The sequence below is a fragment of the Mchenga conophoros genome, linkage group LG20, assembly GCF_057382185.1.
Source record: "Mchenga conophoros isolate Kocher_MC1m ecotype Shallow Benthic linkage group LG20, M_conophoros_male_GT1.1, whole genome shotgun sequence".
NCBI lineage: Eukaryota > Metazoa > Chordata > Actinopteri > Cichliformes > Cichlidae > Mchenga > Mchenga conophoros.
This window is the reverse complement of record NC_140545.1, coordinates 32,014,884-32,036,320: the sequence shown is the minus strand read 5'-3', so window position 1 is coordinate 32,036,320 and position 21,437 is coordinate 32,014,884. Positions and strand designations below refer to the sequence as shown.

At 41.5% G+C, this 21,437-nt stretch overlaps 1 protein-coding gene across 1 annotated transcript in view; it reads left to right on the top strand.

The window, feature by feature from the left end:
• plxna2 (plexin A2) overlaps positions 1-21,437 on the top strand; it is a 160,919-nt gene that overhangs the window by 127,873 nt on the left and 11,609 nt on the right. Inside the window, exons 18-26 of the mRNA XM_085261099.1 lie at positions 2,203-2,442; positions 3,226-3,369; positions 3,844-4,078; positions 5,575-5,717; positions 6,901-7,169; positions 14,129-14,195; positions 14,306-14,452; positions 15,132-15,291; positions 16,693-16,796. Of these exons, the coding sequence (XP_085117225.1) occupies positions 2,203-2,442; positions 3,226-3,369; positions 3,844-4,078; positions 5,575-5,717; positions 6,901-7,169; positions 14,129-14,195; positions 14,306-14,452; positions 15,132-15,291; positions 16,693-16,796 (1,509 nt within the window). The remainder of the gene's footprint in view (positions 1-2,202; positions 2,443-3,225; positions 3,370-3,843; positions 4,079-5,574; positions 5,718-6,900; positions 7,170-14,128; positions 14,196-14,305; positions 14,453-15,131; positions 15,292-16,692; positions 16,797-21,437) is intronic.

The window sequence follows — 21,437 nt, the reverse complement described above, 5'->3', positions numbered from 1 at the left end:
GAAAAGATTTAAGAAAGAGAGCGAGAGAGCATAATAGGAAAGTGAGGACAGTGCAAAAAAAGCCCACAGTATCCATCCACGGCAGAGCAGATGGTAGTCAGAGCTTTAGTTGACTTGCAAATGCCTTACTGTTCCATCCCAGGAGTCACAAGGATCGTGTTGGCCCATATGGACCTGTCTATACTGTGTAATGTGTCATTATGCTAACATTAAGAAAGCAGTCTATATCAACTAAACTGGAAGTCTTCTGTCCAATCAACCTTTAACCCTGATTTAAAAACAGAACATACTGTTTTCATTGGTTAATTTGACCTATTTCACTCTGTGATCATATGGGCTTACACGTTAAACAGCCAGGATGACCACAATGAAAGCTCGATGGCTCAGCAGTACAAATATGAGTGGATAAAATTAATTAACTTGATCTATTCATATAGCACTATATTTGCTCTGTAATCACTCAGAATCTTTTGAGTCTCTGAGTGGTACCATTCACACAGTTTTCTTCCTGCTGGCTTGTATTTGTGGATGTGGAACTATGCTGTGCAGATTTTAATAGTTAATTCAAGCTCACTTTGAAGTGACATTTCTGCATGATAAAACATCTGAAAAAAAAATTTATTCTGATTTCTTTTTTTATGCTGTAACTTTTTAGTTGTTAATGGGATTTCACAGAACCTAAAGATGTGAAAGTATGTCATGTGCTATCTATTTTCATGAGCTTATCTTTCTGCAAAGCTAATGCACTGCTACTGTGCTTTGTAAAATATAGAAATTAAAAGAAAATTGACAAAACTTAAGAACAGTTTCACACACACACACATGCACACAGAGCTATATTCCAGATATGTTGCTAAGACTATTGCATCATCACCCAGGTTTTGCAGCAAATGCAGATTTCCAGGCAGCTAGTCAGTCAATTATACATTCGCATAACTGATTTAAAATGCATCACCAAATATCAAGTCCCTTTTCAATTAAAAGCAGCAAACATTAACTTTTTAAAATGTGAGAGTTTTTGCCGCTTTCACTTTCTATTATTGTATCGTTATTGCTGCAAACCAAAGATATTTGGTTTAAACTATTCATCAGACCCCAGAAAATGTCCCTTTTCAATGCGCTCAACTACTGACAGTCACTTGTATCATTTTCTGACTTTAGATAGGCTAAATGATAAAAAGAGATAATCAATTATTTGAATCCGTAGTTGCATTTTTAGGGACGGTGTGTCCAAGTTGTATCTGAATTTATTTTAAGAATGAGATTCAAGGCTACATAGTGAACACAATCTTCAGTCTATTTCCGAGGGCAAACTAAATAAAGATGCCAGTCCCTTCTTCCACCTCTGCGATCACACTCCTGCAACTTAGCTTGCACCATGCTGGCAAAATCCAATTGGTGTACCCTACACAGAATGAGTTTGCATCGATCTTTCTGGCTTTCTCTGGAGCACGAGACAACAGGTAGGAGGCGTGGTACTCGCTAGCGTTCACCACCTTTGATGATATTTACCTCTAATTAAGTTTCTTCCCCAGAGAGAGAGCTGGGAGGGAGTGAAAGGAGATAAAAACCTCTCGGAGCAGAGTGCTGTGCAGCAATCAATCCTCTCTCCCCTTCCCTCTAGAGCTGAGACGGGGAGGATGGATGGAAAGCAGGCCTCTCATCTGGGCAAACTTGAGAGAAGTAATAAAAGACCCATAGCTCAACCTCTTCCAGAGGAGACAGAGGAGAAATGCCTCCATCCTTTTGTGGTTGTTGGCCTGCAGTGTTTTTTAGTGAGGCTGTTGGAGCAATTTATTTTCAATTTTATAGAGGCTTCCTCTACAATAAAGATGGATTTAATGACAGAAAATAAATCCTATTTTTCTGAAAAGTATTTGGCCTTTATAGGTCAATTATAAGGCTGGTGAGCACGCCGCAGGGTTCATGTTGAAACCAATGTGTTTCAGTTAGGATCGCACTTTAGGTTACAGAACACAGAGGATGGAGCAGATTATAGGACCAGAAGAAAAAGAGAAATCATAGCTTTTCTGAGCTGTTCAAGTTTATTCTGGATGACTGAATTGCAACTCTTCTTTCATTTAAAGGGCCACAGGCTATCATTTCGTGATGCGTTGATTGTTTCAGTGCAACACATCCCAGTAGCATCACAGAAAGTTTCTTCATAACATTTTTTCTCTTCTCTTCGTTCACTCTCTCCAGGTGTGTAAAGTATTGAACACCACCAGCATGAGCTGCTTTGCTCCTTCTTTGATGGCAGAATACCATCCAGGTTTGGACACCGTGAAGCATGCGGACGAGTTTGGATTCATCTTCAACAACGTCCAAGCGCTGCTGGTCTACAACAACACTAACCTACTCTACTACCCCAACCCCTACTTTGAACCGCTCAGCACCACAGGCATCCTTGAGCAAAAACCAGGCTCACCCATCATTCTCAAGGTAAAGGAAATGCAGGATGGATTCACTTGATTCGCGGATTAAAGCCCCAATATAGACCTATCATAATATTTATCATTCGTATTCTGCTGCTAAGTGGTCATTTCCATATACTCATACGTTTTTCTCTAGTTCATTTTTATATACAAGTCCTATTATCTGGATGCTTCCATGTGTAAAAAATCAAAATCTGTATGGCATTCGCTTTCATAGATGCTTTGAAGCTTTGTTGAACTTCCCTTGTAGTGAACCCCTCTGGAGATTGTGTTCACCCTTTTGTTGCATCTCCCTGTTTGCCTGCATTTGTAATTGGTACAATCTCTGCTCCATTCTTGGCCAGGTCACTGTTGGAAAATACATTTTTCAACTCAATTAAAAATAAAAGATATGATGAAATAATATCCTTGGGAAAGATTTTAATTCCTTTTTCACTCAGTCATTATTGTGTTTGTATAGTAATTATAGTTAGTTGTATGTTTTGGGGGTTTTTACTGGTATTTTTTACCTGATAGATGGAGAGCAAGGAATTTGTCAAAATATATATTTCAATCCTTTTTCCTGATTACCAGCTGCTCCCACTGTAAAATATATCAGCCTGTCTGATCTTGGTATGGAATCCTATTGAGTGGCAGCTGTGCCCAAACCTAGGGATTTAATTTGTACTGTATTCAGGTGACATATCAGTGTGGTGCATTAAAAATAATGTTTGATTTTTGTTTATGTGTGTGTGTGTCTGAGTTTATCTTTAAATTTTACACCCCTCTGTTCATTGCTCTATGCCCACAGGGCAGAAACCTGGTTCCTCCAGCATCAGGAGGGGTGAAGCTTAACTACACAGTACTAATAGGAGAGACTCCCTGTTCTGTCACTGTGTCTGAGAGCCAGCTGCTGTGCGAGCCTCCCAACCTCACTGGGCAATACAAAGTCATGGTCAGTACTGGTCTGTTCTGGTGTTTTGTTATGGACCTAACTTTCTTTCCAACTTACTTTCCATCTATCCCTGTATTTGCAATTTCTTCTTTATAATAGTCAACCTCTAAGCTCTATTATTTGTGTTCTCATCATTGTTAATTCAGCTGAAGAAAAGGGGTCGAAGCGAGAGCAGCATGGTTGTGCTCTACATGTCAGAAGGTTCTGCCACAATCCACCGCAATTATTCTTATTTACCCACTTGCTTATTGAATGCAATGTTCGTACTATTTCCCTCTCAACGTGATAATGGTCATGTATTTGCAGGCAGTTTCAGCAGACAATATTTGAAAAGGTTTTGGTCTAATTTTCAATATTTGGTTGGCTTAGTCATTTCTGTAAAACAACAATCATGTAACATACAGCTCAACTGCATGTTTTCAATCGCTCTTTTAGTTTTAACAGTCTCATTGTGACTCTTGCCTTTCTTGACAGGTTCAAGTAGGTGGTCTTCACGTATCTCCAGGTGCCGTGCACATCATGTCTGACAGCCTGCTGACCCTACCGGCCATTGTTAGCATCGCTGCAGGTGGCGGTCTTCTCCTTATCATCGTCATCCTCGTCCTGATCGCCTACAAACGAAAATCGCGTGAAAATGATCTGACCCTTAAGCGCTTGCAGATGCAAATGGACAACCTGGAGTCACGAGTTGCCCTAGAGTGCAAAGAAGGTTAGTGTTAGTGTAGAATAGTAGATACAGACTTAAATGTTTGTTAAGTGCTTTGCTTAACCAATAGGCTTCTTTATCACTCAAAACAAATAAAAAGCATAAATATGTGTATGTGTTACTCAAATCAATCAGAGCTGTCTGCATGTTTTAAGTAATTATCAACATTACGTCAAATCTGGATCATCCTTGTTTTTTATCACAAAAGATTAACTTATTTAGTCCTCTATGTGACCTTTTTCATCATGGAGTAGTTTGCATGCTGGAAGCGATTTTTCATACAGCTAACATGAACTCTAAACATACAGGAACCGAACACACATTAGATATGAGACGCACAAACGTTCAAACTGTATTTTAAATTCTGCTGTAATTCTACAGTCATGTCTTCATAGCAGGTGTTTGTGTTCACGCTTTGTATGTCTGTATATATTTTTGTAACCATGATATGTTAAAACAAAAGTGAGCACTGATTGCTCTAGTTTTATTTTAGATGTGAGCGTCACATCATTTCCACATCGCTACATTGAAATAAACACCGTTGATTACTCCTACTGTTATCATTGGGGTTATTTTAGCTAGTCTGTGGCAAAAGTGAGGTTTAGGTCTGACAGTGTTGAGGCGATTTCATCAGCCAGAGGGGACCTTATTACTTATCCCCTCCAGCTACCCCTGATCAGCTGCCCCAATGTTATTATGTAGTAATAGAACACAATGGTCCAATGACAGATACAGACAGACGGGCACATAGAGTAGGCAAACAGAGGGAATCATACACAGGTAGCCTTAGGACAGAAGAAGATTAATGTTTTAACCATTAGCATTGGCCTGGCGAGTACTTCCCCGCAGGGTGGATTTAGATAGCTACCAGAGTTCCTCCTTATGAGTGTATATATACACTGTGAGTCCATGTGTTGGTGTGTAAACCAATGTGTCACAGGGGACTTTGGTACCAGGAGGTGAGGGCTAAGACTGGTTAGAGATGGTGGGGTTTTGAGGAGGGTTTTAGGAGACGACTGCTGCTCCTGTGATAGGCTGCAGGCAGGGAGCCTCCCCAAGGGCGGCAAAGCAAGGCAACAGAGCCGTGGGCTTGAACCAGAGTCAGTCAGGATGGAGCCAATTAACTAGTGCTCACCTGCAGCTTCACACTGAGATGCCACACTCTTTGGGGCCTTTGCTTCAGCCAATTTACTGGGTGGTAGATAAAAATGAGTAAGAAAAGGAGGTTTGTGTGTATATGTGTGTGAAAAGTGAATGTAAAAGAGGGAGGGAGAGAGATCTATTTTTTTAGAAGAGAGATGTAAAATATTGAGTTCCTCTGACATGAAGACTATCTTGAGCGTTCTGTCATCTTCATCATAGCAGCAGTAAGCCCCATGAAGATAAGAAGGATTCACATATATGGTCCTTGGGGATTAAATAACAGTTTTATTTTCAGGATGCCTTTCCCAAGCGCTCCCTTCAACTTGTCTCGTTTCTCTGCCTTCCTTCTCTTCTAGCCTTTGCCGAGTTACAGACAGACATCAATGAGCTCACCAGCGATCTCGACAGAGCTGGTATCCCCTATCTGGATTACAGAACCTATGCCATGAGGGTCCTCTTCCCCGGCATAGAGGATCATCCTGTCCTCAGAGAACTGGAGGTAACTATGACCAGAGTGCAAGAGAGAGATACATTTTTATAAAAGAGAGGAAGGACGAGGGAACTTCAGTTTGAGCTGAAATAAATACATAAATATACAAAGTGGACAAAAGAGAGAGAGCCAAACGGCATGTCTGCCCTGACCACTTCTCCCATAGGCTAACCGTAAGTGGGAAATTGCTGAAGGGGGGAAAGGATACCAGTGTGCCATCTATCCTTTCTACACTCTGATCTCACACGCACACACACAGTCAGTCAGGCTGGGCAGCATACACATACACACATATATATATATATATATATACACCTCACATGCAAGCTCCCTCATGGAAAACAGGGTCTCAGCACATGGCTATTTCATCCACCAGTGGCTGCAGTATGAGGGGTAATGAAGTGAGTAATTCCCAATCCTCAAGCAGAACTTTGGGTTCTTCCAAGGGGGGGAAAAACTGGCTGGTTAACACTTTTTCCTCCTCTTCGAGGGGCCAGAGTAGTGCTAGGAAATGACTTTATTTTATGTTGTTGAGACTGGTGTCCAGAGGATGAAACTATCAGGTATAAGAAGATTAATCATAGTAGAGATTAAAGTCAGCAGTGTGAGTCAGGCTAACTAGCCAGGTGTAGTTAGTTAAGTGGATAGTTGCTCAGGTAAGGCTAGCCGTGTTTGCAAGAGATCAAAGGAAATGTAATGTCACATCTTAGAGCAGTGGCATTTGGTGAGTCACATAAATTTGGCATTGCCTGCCAGAGGACCCATATTTTTATGCAAACTTCAGAAAAACAGTCATGGGTGCTCAAACAAGTACAAAGCGAATATTACTTAGATTGTTTTACCCTGAAAGCTTGTTTAACATTTAATTTGAAAGTGAAGTGACAGCTAACTCGGTGTACAATGCTTTTTTTTTTACTGGGACCCGGTCAATAATTGATTAAGATCTTCTCAGTTACTCATCATGAGCCAGAGCTTCTTTCTGCCTGAGGTGAAACATGAGTAAAGATTTTGGTGCCTTTGTAAAAAATCTTTATTTTTTGTGAGGCAAGGTCACAAAGAAAGTTAAAGAGCAACAAACCTTTTCAACCAATATTTCAGCAATGTATCATTAAAGGTGTTACTAAACAAATTCCTGCTTGATACTCATTAGCCTTAACTCATGCACTGTTGTTGCCTCTTTTTTTCGGTGCAGGTGTCAGGTAATGGCCAGCAGAACGTGGAGAAGGCCCTGAAGCTGTTTGGCCAGCTCATCAACAACAAAGTGTTCCTGCTCACCTTCATCCGAACACTGGAAATGCAGCGCTCTTTCTCCATGAGGGACCGCGGCAATGTGGCCTCACTTATCATGACTGCCCTTCAAGGACGACTGGAGTATGCCACCGATGTCCTTAAACACCTGCTGTCAGACCTGATTGACCGCAACCTGGAGAGCAAGAACCATCCCAAACTGCTGCTGCGCAGGTAACACGGCAATAATGTTCCTTCATGATATAAAGACTTGAATCGTGCCCAACTGAACTTAAACCTTACTTGTTTGTTCCATCTTATTATAAAGCTTCAAATAGTTAAACGAAGAAATGAATGAACACTAAATAAGATAAACAAAGGCCTCTCTATTGTGCACAATTGTAATGAGAATGCTGTTTGTTTGGCATAGCTTTATAATATTGAGCCAGAAAGGATAAAAACACACAGCATTACTGTTTATCCCCTCATATGCGATGCTGTTCTTTGATAGCTATGTAGATAACAAAAACAGAACGGTCATTAGCAAAAGAAGAGGTGCAGCATCATATAACGTTTTTAGACAGATGGATAGGTTTTGATTTAGAATCATATGTTCTATAACCTTTTTCTCATGTTTCTTGTGCATTCCTATTTCCCCATGTTTCCATGTAGACACTTCACAGAATCACACTTGTAATTAGTGTTATGGAACTTGTACATCTGCAGCACAATGAGATAAACAACATGCAATATTTGCACGAGGAGCAACATCTGAGTTCTCTGCATAATTCCACATTCCCTCTAGCTTCCCTCTTTCCCACCGCTCTCTCTAAATACCAGTGTCACTCTAACTTATCCTCCGAGCTCAGGCTCTTTATAAAACATTTAAGTGGTTCAGCTGAACTTTTTTCCCTGTGTATCAAATGTACATTGTTTCTCTGGGAAGTTAGAATGACGTGTTAAAACTTTAAACACCTACTAAGTTCCTGCTCAGGTTTCCGCAGCTGCTTTTGGCAAACAAAGTAGCTTAAAAAATATATGCAAAGTCCGTCACAGTCCTTCGTAAAGCCTGGCTGCTCTGTGCATGATTTTGACTATGTTTACTTTACTTAATAAGATGAGACCGTGAGACCAGGCAGCTGCTTTGTTTCCAAACATTCTTTTCTGCTGTTAATGCTCCTTATTTCAGATACATTTAAGAAATGTTTCTATTTTTTATTTTGTTTTTAAGTCACGTTAATAGTCGAGCTTAAATTACTGCCAGATAGAAAAAACCCTGCATATTGACAGAGGAATTGACTAAAGCATCACAGCATCAAATGGACCTGGATTAAGCTGTTATTTTACATGACAATAGGGCTCCATGTCACCTCTAAGTTTTCATTATCCGTTTCATTATGTTCTTATTAGGAACACAGTGGTACATAATCCTCGGGTCCCGCCTTTGTAGCCTGGAGGGCTAAATGTCCTATAGTTTTTACATTTCAGTCCCCATTTTTATGAAAAATTTAAGGGATTAGTGATTTGACATGGCTCTTTGCTGTTGTTGTCTTCCTCGTTGCCTATTTGGAGAAAAGCCGACGTGAAGCCAGCCAGCTGACTCACACACACGTTCAAACACGCTCGCACATCTGTGATGATAGTCAAATTGAACATTTCTCTAAGCAGTAATTGTGTTTGTGCAGGCCGTAGAGTGAGGCTGCTGGGCTGTGCTTTGTTGCCATTTTCCCGTTCAGCTGTTTTTTCTGTCACGTCTCCTCAGTTTGTTTTTTATTACATATAACAAGGTAGTGAAACACCTGCTATTATTCCAGCTAAGATGCCCTTTGTTTTGTTGCTTTAATAAAATAGCTGTATTTGGACAGATGCTTGTGCTTTTGTACCATGTATCTTTTGGGGTACAGTGCGTATTTCTGTAGATATCATCCTTGTTAGAACACACAGATATAAATCTGTGCTGACTATATTGGATTCCGGTGATATGAATTTCTAATGCATAATTAGTGAGCTTACACTTATGCAAAATTCACACAACTACAATAGTTCAGCAACATACATCAAGGACATCCAAGGCAACCAAATCACTTTATTCATTCAGTTCAATTCAAACCAAGTTTTCAAACTAGCAGGCTCTACAGGAGAAAACAATAAAGACAAGAGCTACAAATACTGAGAACTGGTTTCATCTGTGATGGGTTTAAGCGGCTCATCACGATCCCACAATTTAATGGTAACCAGAGTTTAATATGCAATGACCTCAAATTGTTGTTTATTAAAGATTGCAGTTGCTCGTATATGCACATCTCTGACATCAAAAGTGTATGTGTGTTTATGTGCGCATGTACAGGTATTTTAATAAAAGACGTCTGTGAAAATTCTACAGGGAACATTTAAAGCTTTACAGTGAGATGTGTTCAGAGTATGAACGCTATATACTGTAGTGTATATAGCGTTATACTACAAAACACAGCAGGTACATATATATGCACAGCTTTGTCATCGAACTGAGCTGTTATCTGTGCAGTAAGTTTGTGTGGGAAGCTGGAGCACCATGCTGTTACTAGCTTTTGCACAGAAAAAAGGGGAGGAGGGGTGTCGGGTGTGGAATTCTAATTAAACAACTAATAAGCCTATTAATTGAGCAGATTATACCGAGGTTTGCAAGTCTTTCCACAGATAAATTTCCAAGTTAAGTTTGCAGCACGTTCAAGATGCTGATTGTAAAAGCAGGCTCTGATTAGCATTGACACCGCACCGCCTCTTACTTCTCACCACCTCTGCCTCCATTACAGCTAATTTCTCTAGTCCTCTCAAATATTCTGTCTCTCACACGGGGAGATTATCTCCAGATAGCATGTTTTCTATATTTGAGTATTTAGTTGCTGATGCACTATCTACACTACATTGGGAATGATAATGTCAATTAATTAATATCCTTGTGCAGTTTCAAGGTATGCAGCTTTCTTGCTAAGTGTGCAGGTTTAAAGGTGGGTTAAATGGAACAGCATGTTAAAGAAACAGCCCTCTTCCTTAAAACGTGTAAGGTGTCTGCACAGATCTGATGGTGCATTTACTAACTGTAGACGTGAGGATATATGGACTAATATGTATATAACTTTAATAAATATGCAGCTAGCAATTTAAAAAAAATATTTCTGATCTTTGACACGGAACGGGTTAAAGAATTATGTCACCGACTTAAAATGAATCCGTGTGACATGCCTCTTGGCAGAGTAAGCATAAAAAGTAAACCATTGCCATCTGCAGTATTTGAGGAAGTAGTTAACCTCATTGTAGCTGAAAGGAATACAACACAGCTCTTGTCACTGAGAAAGTTTGATGGTAGGTTGAATGTCTCTGAAAGCCAGGGGGGAATTTGGAAATCTTATACACCAGTTGCAATGCGACATATACGCAGTTTTTACTCTTAAGCTCAGCAGAGTGCCAGGCCCCATTTTACCATCAATCATATCAGACTAGTGAAAACAAATTATAGCACATTGTACATTATCTTGCATTTATGCAGCATATATCATCCCCAGTCAGTTAAGTTCCTGGAATCATATTTGAAGGGTGCACTCGTGCTCTTTTGAGGGTTGTTTTTCAGAGAAACTCCTGTCTGTTTGGTATTTAAAGATTTCAAATACCTTCTGTTGTCTTTGCCTTGATAAGGAATGATTTTGGCTCACAGTCACTTTCATTCTCCTAAAAGCTTTTTGAAAGTGATATCTAAGCTTTGTGTTTGATTTTAACACTCTTCAGTGCGCTAAGTGGAGTTGATGAAGCACCCCATATTGTTTGGATTGTATTTACCACCATTAGTGCTCTTGTGTTCACGTTCTCTCTGTGTCCTATCGTTCCAGTTCTCCCATTCTCTATATGTACCTTGTCCTCTGGCCATCTTTCTGCCCCTCCAGTTTCTCAGACTTTTACAGATTAAATGACCCCTATCAAAACATGCTTTTTTATGCATTAAAGTCTCTTCTCCATTGTCTCCATCTATAAGTTTTCTCAAAGCCTCTTGATTTACCCAGTTTCACTTTCTCTTCTTTATAATGCTCTTTTAATGGAATCACTGAACATTGCTTCTATCACCTTGAGACTTTTCAATCTTGTATTATTTTTCTCCTACGCGTTTTTGTAATGAGATTTCCGCCCATGCAGAGCAATGGAGTACAGCATTATTAAGAGAGTGAGTATTGTGTTTGGCATTAGTTTCACTGAAAGACATTCAACTGGCTGCTAAAATAGCCCCCCCAGTCCACCCTAGCTGCCATTAGGAGACCAGAGATGGGGCCTGTCTTAAGCACTATGTGGGATAATGAAATCCTGATGTTCATTAATGAAACTCAATTAATAGAAAGAAGGAAGTGGAGGCAGATGAGAAGGAGGACAAGAAGAGAAGGAGAAGGAGGAGAACAAAGGGCTCCCCCCCGCCCGACATCCAAGTGAAGAGATATTAAAGGGGAGTCAGCACAGCCCCCTCACAAAGGCTTTATTTGACTTCCTTCTTCGAGACTTGCTGAGCTTATTAAAATACTTAATAGGTTCCATTAACTTCTAACACACTCAAGTCTCATACAGGCAGGGAGGGGCACATGGTAAGCATGAGGTGGGGGGTATAAAGAGGGGTGAATTCTTGTAGAGGAAGGAGGGCAATTACTCAGGGATTTGGAGTATTGTCCAAAAAACTCCACAATACCTTCAAGTTTATTCAGCATGAAAACACAGCCTCAGGCTCTTATGGATCCTTATTATGTTTTCAAATTACTTTTTTGAAACCTTGGAGAAATACTTTGTGTGTTTCTCTATGTATGTATTCTCTCTGTTGTGTAGATATAGTGCTGTGCAAAAGTCTTGAGCCACCCCTTATTTCTTGGTATTTTGCTTCCAAAGAGCCAGATTTTTCTTATAGTTTTAAACGGTCTTAAGCAACAGTTCCTCAGGCTTTCTGCAGGTCTTTCAAAGTTCTCCATTTTCAAAGGAATGTGTTTATGTCCAATGCATGTCCTTTGGAATGTCCTCAAAAAGCCTAGAGAACTACTTAAAGAAATTATGAGAAAGGTTGCGTAAAAATTCAGGCTGTGCTGAAGAATAAAAGTGGTCATAACACTTTCAAGCTTGGTAGAGTTGTACAATGTCTATTTTTGCCTTATATATTTTATTTCCATTTATATCTACATATTTCAGTAAATCGGTGGACCTATTTTCCATAAATAAAATAAGTGGTGCGAGACTTTTGCACAGTACTGTACGTATATGGAATGACAAAGAGGACAGAACAATAGAGCTTGTATGTTTTCCCCCAAAGAGAATGCATTGTCACACACACAGACATACATGCACAGAAGCGTGCAATCTTTCAGCTCCTCAGCATTGTTTACTCCCTCATCCTGTACCTGAAACTGGGTGAACTAATGTACACGCTCCCCCCGCTGGCACATCGCACTTCAAATAAGCTGTCACACAAGTCTCCATCCTCTCAACAAGCTGCCAATAGACTGGCCAGCACTCTCGTTGGCAGGGGAATAGCCTCCAGGCGTGGAAGACAACATCACAATTCGACCGCACATCATTCAAAACAAAATATAACCTCTGCTCCTCTGTCCTGGAGCTGAAGGAAAGTTTTGTATTTGCAAGTAAAAAATAGACCAATACCTCATTCAATCTCAATTTAATGAGAGAGAAAGAATGACTGACGCTTTATCTCGTCTCACTGACTAAATTGTTGGCTCTTGTAACCTCGCTGGTTCACACAATCCTGCTGGGACTTCTGCGTTGGTCCCAGACTCTTGCTCATAGCCTTCAAACACGACTTAACGCAATTATCTCCACAATAGTCATAATCTCCCTTCAGGTCCATTCAGAGCCTGAATAGGTATAATCATGCCTAGCACTATTGAGGAGACGGAAGCCTTCTAACTTGTCTTTAATACCTGGCTGCTCCGATTCCAGCTAATCCCCAGTTCAGCACAGTATGCTATAAAGACCTTCCATCATATCCACCAGAGTAATCACAGTAATTTCCTGCTACATTAAGAGGGTCATTTTTTCCACTGCACTGTCATTTAAATTGGCAATGCTCATGGACAGACTGACTGGCAGTGATCATTCACGGCCAGGTGACAATCGCAGGCTTCAAACAGCAGTGCAGTCCTATGGGGCGCTTTACCATGGCATGTTAACTTGTGATTAGTGTTGATAGTAGCTATGTTAGAGCTAGCAGGAGGAATGACACTGACGATAATACAGGCCAAAGCTAGCTGTTAAAAAAACAGTTTGTGTTCCAAAACAGCTTGGTATTGGTGTGTTCCAGGTAGCATTTTTAAATCTCTTTGCAGGAAGCCTTGTGCAGTCGTCAAATAACAACAGAGTAAGGTAGAAGCGCTTTTACTAGATGAGGTGGAAGCTACTTGTTGTTATTCATCTCAGGTGCTTGTCCACCCAGAACTAACCCTTTCATCTATGCTTCATGCTCGTTAACCATTCCCACCTGGCTGGATTCTGTTTTTTATTTAAGTGCAGCTTCTGCTTCTCTAGTGTCCCATAATGGTGCTAATGAGGCAGTGGGAGGATGTTTGTCTGGCATTCAGAGAAAGATATGAGTCGAAATTATAAAGGAGTCATACACTGTCCTCTCATGTTCTCTGTGATAGAAATAGTCGAGGGGTCATTGCACACTTGTGTTTTTTCATGCCCAATCAAGCCCGGCAGTGCGCTGTACCCCCTGTGTGATTGACTGGGAAGGGAGAGGAGGTACGGAGGAGGAAGAAGAGAGGAAATGAGAGGAGAGGAGAACGTTTTGGCTGTGATCAGGCGTTACCTGGCAGTGACAGCACTCGTCTCTCTCAACAGCTGAGGCTTGTCACAGCTGCTGATGTCCCACTGTGTTGAACCACACGTGAATAATCAAGCTCGCACACATTGGCTCACACTCATGCATACTCAATCACGCACACATACACACAGGCCATACACGTACATGCACAAATGCCCGCTCTCTGATCTGCTCTGTTCACTCACTGTGACCACAGACTGACATCCATGATGTCTGTCTGTGGTCAGTGATGTCAAGATACCCTCCCTGTAGTTTATAACCTTATAACCTCCTGAAATATTAAACTCTTTCATACTAAATGTTTTGAAATAAGATTTTAAAAAGTAACATTTAGACTTTTTTAATGCATTTTCAGGACAGAATCGGTTGCAGAGAAGATGCTGACAAACTGGTTCGCTTTCCTCCTTCACAAGTTTCTCAAGGTTAGTCCAATACAGTGATAGTTTGTTTTGTTTATTTTGATATCTTGAAAAATCTGATGTTACATGCTGTTCTCATGTGCGAATCTGTGGATTTGTTTGTGTGTGTGCAGGAGTGTGCTGGGGAGCCTCTGTTCATGCTGTATTGCGCCATCAAGCAGCAGATGGAAAAGGGGCCCATCGACGCTATCACTGGAGAGGCCCGTTACTCCCTAAGTGAAGACAAGCTCATCCGCCAACAGATCGAGTACAAAACCCTGGTAAGTCACACTTCACCAGCCTCACAGGAACTGTGCACACTGGCTCAAAGGCATACTGAAGTACAGGTTGTGCTTCACTAAGAAACGTCTAAGTAACATTGTGGCTAAAATGCTGCTCACAAGATGCACAGACACACAGACTCCAATATACCAAACAATAAATCAGATTTTAAGATGTCATAGCCATGTTTGCTATGTTGGAGTTCTTCATTCTAGTGCAGGAAGAAAATTAACTAATTATCCCACTACCTCCAGTGTTGGCCCAACATCAGAGTGGGTGGCTGTGGAGACTGGAACACACCAAACATAGCCCTCTATATACACAGACAAATGCACAGAGAAAAAAAGCACTCACAGAGTCAGCATGTGACATGACAATGCTCTGATTGCTCTGACTGGGAATTTGGCTCATTACGTGCTAACACCCCGGCAGAGCTGGAAATTGGTGTCCCGCCGAAGGTGTGAAATTAGATTTCTGGATGCCAGCAAGAGCGGAAATGGTTTTTCAAAGCTCCTGCCATGCTCCGAGGAGACTCTAATGAGGGCAAAGCTTCAAGCTGGACCAAAGTCCAGCCAGTAACAGGACACCTCAAGCTTTTTGCTCTGCTCTCACGTTTTCCCTTTCTTTGATATTTCGTCCCCTCACCCACTCTTCTCTTTTCCCTTATTTGCACTCCAGATCCTAAACTGTGTGAACCCAGACAATGAAAACAGTCCAGAGATTCCAGTAAAGGTGCTGAACTGTGACACCATCACCCAAGTGAAGGAGAAGATACTGGATGCTGTTTACAAGAACATGCCCTATTCTCAGCGGCCACGTGCTGTCGACATGGACCTCGGTAGGGCGCAAACACACACACCCGAGCACAAATAAATACACAAACACACACAACACTCACAGATGCAGCTGGCAGGTGTAAAGTCCTTCACACCCACAGATTAATGTATCAGTCAGAGAAAACCTAGCCATGTGTACAGATTATTGGTGCATTAGTGTGATAAAAGCTGTGTTCTAGCAGCCCAGCCAGGTAACCAGCTTCAGTGTACTGCTGCCAGGCTTTCTATCAAACTGACTGACAGTATGCGGCGCATCCCTCCGTCTGGCAGCTTTTACTGTTTGGTAGCGCCAATAAGACAAAGTAGATCGAGATAGAGAAGTGGGCTCGTCTTTGTGTGTGCGTGTTTGCGTTTATGATGTGGGTGTGTGAGTGGCCAACACAAGTAAGAGCTGGCAGAATGGCAAACCAGCGGCACTGCCATTTCCATCCCTTGCCTTCTCTCTGTCTCTCGTTTTCTCTTCATATGCATGAAGAGGAGAAAAAAACACAGCTTGCTGCATACCATCCATCACTCCACAGTATCGCTCTCAGTGCATCTATTGCCTCCTTCTCAAAAATAATTGCATCTCTATAAGAGCGTCTTTTGTTCTTCAGCTTTATCTGGAGATTTGAGTGTAGGTTAGAGGGTGTGAGGAGTGTGTTATGTCAAACAGGAATATCATATGGTCATCTGGCGGATGCACAAAGTCATAGAACTTAGTGAATGAGAAGCAATTTGATGATCGCTACCAGTATGAGGCCCACAGTGGCTATCCGCTTTCCACTTTTAGCATACTTATCATTTCATTACCCCACAATGACCTGTCAGAGCTGCTGCCCTCCCACAGTGCTTATAATCTCTACCTGTTACCCCTACCTCCTATTTTTTTCCTTTGAAAGGAGGTGATTTTCTCATTGCTCATTTTTTTTCATCCTGTCTTGTCTGCTCTCCTCTTCTTCTTTTTTTTTTCTGACCCCGATGGGCCAACTGCTGCGTAAGTGACACAAGTACCAATTAAAGTGTGCAGCCTGACTGAATATACATCTTGCAATTGTTCGTGTGTAATGTTTAATTAAGATGCGTGTCAATCCAAGTCTGTGAGAGGAGCGCACATGCCAGAGCCGTACAAGAATACAGGCTACTTATATCTGCTCTTTTGTGTGTGAGTGTGTGTGTGGTTGTAGAGTGCTTTTATTCTAAGCAGGTTACATTTCACCAACTGGAAGGTGAGAGTTTGGTTTAGCGTCATAGGAATTCACAGTTGCCCTGCACGGGAGCCATCTCTGGAAACACTGCATAAACCAATATTATGTAACTTCACAGCATCCTCCACATATGGTTTTAAATTATGGCTCACTATGATGTATAATTTGCACTATGCGGTTGTTCATAATTCAGTATTTGTGTTTTTGCGCTTTCAGAATGGCGCCAGGGACGAATGGCTCGTGTGGTGTTGCAAGATGAAGACATCACAACTAAGATTGAAAATGACTGGAAGAGACTCAACACTCTCATGCACTACCAGGTAAACACACACAAATGCTTTAGAGCAACATTCCTCCTAATCACTCTCAAACTTTGCTTTTTACATCTTAAAACACCCCCGTCTCATTTTAGTTCCTGATGTGGATTTTACCATTCAAATTGTGCCGCACACTTTGGCAAACTTTGATGTTTCCTGCTCTTGACTTTTAGGCAGCCAATTTTCCACCCCTCATTTGCATGCCCATGCCTGGTGTAATCCAAGTGACTCCGAATAGAGGACAATTACTGTACAGGTGGCAGGAGAGATGAACTCTCAGCATCTCAGTTGACACTTCTCCCCCCTCCCTGGAGAGATGAAGCTGCTCCAGTGGGGAGGAAAAGCAGCTCTCCTTCTTTCATTTTCCCTCTCTTTCTTTCCCCTCTCTCTGTCGTTCTCTGACTTCTATGCTGGCAACAATTAGTCCCGCTGTGACTGCCTGCTTCTGTCTCTTCAGTTCTGGAACCTCCTTTCACACCCCACAATTTGAGAGCCCATGGGCGAACCTGTTGCCCTCTGTTTAACAAAGAGAAACGGAGGCCGCTAAAGACGTGGCTTTCTGATAAGGAGAGTTCTGCTTTTTTTTTTTCTGGGAAATTTAAGGCTTTTGACATCGTAAACAAAGAGGGGGGGGGGAACAAGACGGGGTTAGTGGAAGCCACAGATAAGATAATAAAACAAGAACAAAAGGAATAAAGAAATAAACAGGCAATTCAGAACTATCTCCGCAGGTCATGAATCTTGCATCCTAAGTCAGCTCTCATTAGCCAGTCAAGGGGGACAGTCTGTTTAAAGGCTGCATGGAGTTTGATTCTGGGTTACCTGCTTAAGAGCTGGGATGCAGCTTTGGCTGGATTTGAAAATTGGGACCATGGGGAAAGGAGACACATGTGCATCTAGAAGCAGAAAATGGCTACGAGGTGGTGAAGCTCAAGCCCTCGCAGTAGGGGGTCAATCTGAACTCTTGCCCCAGAAGAACAAGCAGAATAATTTAACAGATGTAGGAGTCATTAGAAGATGGGACACATCACAGTGTCCTTCACACAGGACTTGGCACCATGCAGCTTCTTTCCCCTTTGTCTTTCCTTGCTTGTCACCCTCCATTTTGTTCTCACCTTTATCTCCCCTTTGCCACGTTTTATTTATGTATTTATTTACTTACATATTTGCTTTGTGTACATTTTGCCCTTAGCCATTTCCCTTTTCTATTTTTTCTAGTTCGCTAACAAGCAATAAGATCTCCTCTTCCCTTGATTTTTTTCCCCACTCACTTTTGTTCTGCCTTCCTCTCAAGCTCTGCCTACCTCTTGGTCACTGCAGTGCTTTCATCCTTGATAAAGCAGTTCAGTATGTTTGCTTCCACACCAAAAATGTGCCTGTGTTGTGGTTGTTGTTGTTTTTCCAAGTTCTTTCTGTCACAGTTTGGTTGCCATCGTTAGCCAAGGGATGCAACAGGACACACAGCAACATGTGTGTGGCCATTTAACTTATTTACTCGCTCAATAGCAGTTCTGACTGCTATTGATTATGGATGTAAGAACGTGCCTAGAATGGAAGGCCCAGTAGTGTACGCCATGTAGAGTGCAGGGCAACACAGCGTGGAAGGAGAGGAGGAGACGGGGCATTGCAACATTAGGCAGTCAGTGGTGGAAGGGATCAAAGTAGGATGGAACGACTTTGAAACTTCATTGCTGTTTTGATGAGCTGGCAATAGTCCCCTATGTATGAGTTTGTGTGTGTTTGTGTCACACACCATGGCACTGCATTGGCAGCTGTGACAACACATCTGGCTACATATGAAAAGAAGGAAGCTCAGCTCATTAGGCCCCAGACTGACGGGAAATGTTTGAAGAAAAAATGGGAAGAGGTAAGCAGGAAATAGTGAAAGGGGGTCTGAAATATGCAAAGTGAGTCTGAACATCAGCTCAAGTATTTGCTAATTCTCTCATAGTAGAGACACAGGGACTAGACAGAGGCATTAAAATTCATAGGGCTCACAGCAACCCAAGAAACCCCATTGGCTATTTACTCTGCCACATGGGAAATAATGGTTTACACAACCAGAATGTGGAATTGCACCCTCCCTGCTCTCCCCCTCATTTCCCAACCACTCTAAAATTAAAAACATAAATGTACACACTGAAAAGGAGTTCAGACTCCTTGTTCATCACCTTTGGATTCATAGGGAGGGAACTCAAACCCCTTCTTCCAACCTTTCCAATATTTCTGTATTTTATTTTATTTTATTTTATTTTATTTTATTTTATTTTATTTACTCTTTCTTGCATGGTTTAAAAAGTATAGAAGCACACTGTAACACTGTATATACAACAGTATATATTCTCATTTCACTTGGTTGTACTCATCCAAACTGAAGATGAAATATTATCCTTTGGATAATAATAATTTGGATAATGTGTTTTTGTTTTTTTGGGTTTGAATTTGTTTTTTGTTTTTGTTTTTGTTTTTTTTTTTGGGGGGGGGGGGGGGTTGACTGATTGTTGATTTCAGTTTTGCTTTGCTACTTAATCTTCCTCGTTGTCAGAGACAAGCTCTTCTGGCACTTTCTTCTCATTCTCCATTCTCCTCCTCCTCCACCCTCCCTTTTTGTCATTTTAAGACAAAGATGGGGGTGGGGGAGCTACTGGATAGTTAGTAAACAGAATTACAGAGTTACAGAATTACTGAGATCACTTGAAGGCAGCACTGACAATTCCTAAAGTGGGCATTATCGTGAGCTGTAGCCAGAGTTGTTTTTCCCCATGATTCAAATTGCAGACAGGCCAAGCATGTTGTTCCCAGTGCACGGTGCACTCAATTACTTTGATTATGTTTGACAACAAGGTTATTTAGTAGATGATATTATTCCACATCCAATTGTGGGGCAAATGCATAGACTGTTTTTTTCCCTTGAATATAGTGGACGTATTTTTCATACTTCTTCCTAAAAATGCAAAATGCTAAAATAAGGGCTGTTTAAAAGTTTTTGTAGCCTGAGTGGTGACCTCTGTGTGTCCTCCTCCTCTGTGGTGAAGGAGTAGGAAGAGGAGAGACTGATAACCACACCAGTAGAGTCCGGTTACCCAGATTGCAGACTTGGGGCATTTAGGCTATTTTCAACAACCCCAGACACAACAGATACTGCTCATTTTTCTGTCTGTTCATTAATCTAATGCTGTGACTGTCAAGTTGGAATATAAAAGTTGGTTAGGAGGAAAACTATTGTCTATTTATAGCCGAAATATTTGTAAGAACTAATATCCCATTATAAAGTAATGGAAATTTGCATTAGTTTTTTTCCTGTTGCCATCCAAGAAAGAAATGTTTGCGTATAATAGCCCCTTTCATATTTTTTCAGTTCTGACAACAAACATGCACAGATGATGTGTTTCCAAGCTAGTGGGCAGAGTCCGTAGGTGTGATAAGCATCATGATCTGAGGGCATCAGTCCAGACGAGATGGGATACCAAGGGGTAACAGGCTTGGACCAGAACAGTGGGTTTGTGTGGGGAGGGCTGAAGGGGGGGGGGGGGAGGGGAAAAAAAACATCTAGGATGACCACTCTCTGCTGTCTGGTCCACTCTGTACTGTCTAATGGAAGGTCTTATCACAGGCAGGGCCCACAGCCCTTATCACACCTGCCCACTATCAGCCCCACACTGGATTATCCCTGAAGGGCGAATCTGCACGCCTTCAATCATTTACTACTATCACAAGGACCCATCTCTGCTCTAGCCTCTATGTCAGCCATAAAAAGCAGAGAGAAAGAGAGAGAAATGGAGGGAGTGGAAGGAGGGGGTGCAGAGAAGCTATTTCATGCTCCCAGGAGAAAATGTATCACAGGAATAGCGGTGCAAACTTTACGGAAGTCCACGCTGTCAGTATATTAGAGTTGGTCCGTGGATTGTCAGCCAAGAGGTGGCTATAAAACGGAGAGGCCATAGAAATTAAGCTTAGGAAAGCAAAATGCACAAGAGGTGAAAAGGGAGAGAGACAGTTGAAGATGCTAGTCGTGAGTGGGGGTTAGGAAGCAGATTTTTCATTTCCCTTCAATAGGCCTTGGTGCCTGAGCTGCTTCTTTAAGAGGATTCTTCCAGACTTTATCCCCATTTTCGAGTGTCTGTTCAGTAGAGACCAGATGGCAACTCCAGCTAAAAGCAGAGCTGAGATTAGTTTATGAAAGTGGAAATAACGGGTGAAGACATGAACGAGAGAAGGTGGCTTTCCAGAACGGGGAAAAGCACCATAAATGCCCATCCCAGTAACCAGTGGTTCATTTCCCAACGAGAGCCCAAAAGGGTCCATTCTCGCTAAAGAAAATGAAAAGCCTAATTTCCTGTTTTTCTATAGATTCTTTGAGGTATTCCTTTTGGAGCCTGGCATTTTCCTTTTGTTTATTTCTCCACTAGAGGCTCATCAGTTTTTCTTCACTGGGTTTGAAGCAGAAATCCCTCCTTAGGGTGAGCTGTAAATGCCAGCCAACAAGCTGTTTGTTGTTTTGGTTTTCAGAAAAGAACCACCGGTTTTGTTTGCTGTGTTTTGCATTTTCCAGACTAAATTCCTTTGCTGTAGCTGCACTAGTAGCACATAACTGTAACTAAACTGTCATTTTTTGACCCATTAATTATAATACTAGATTGATGA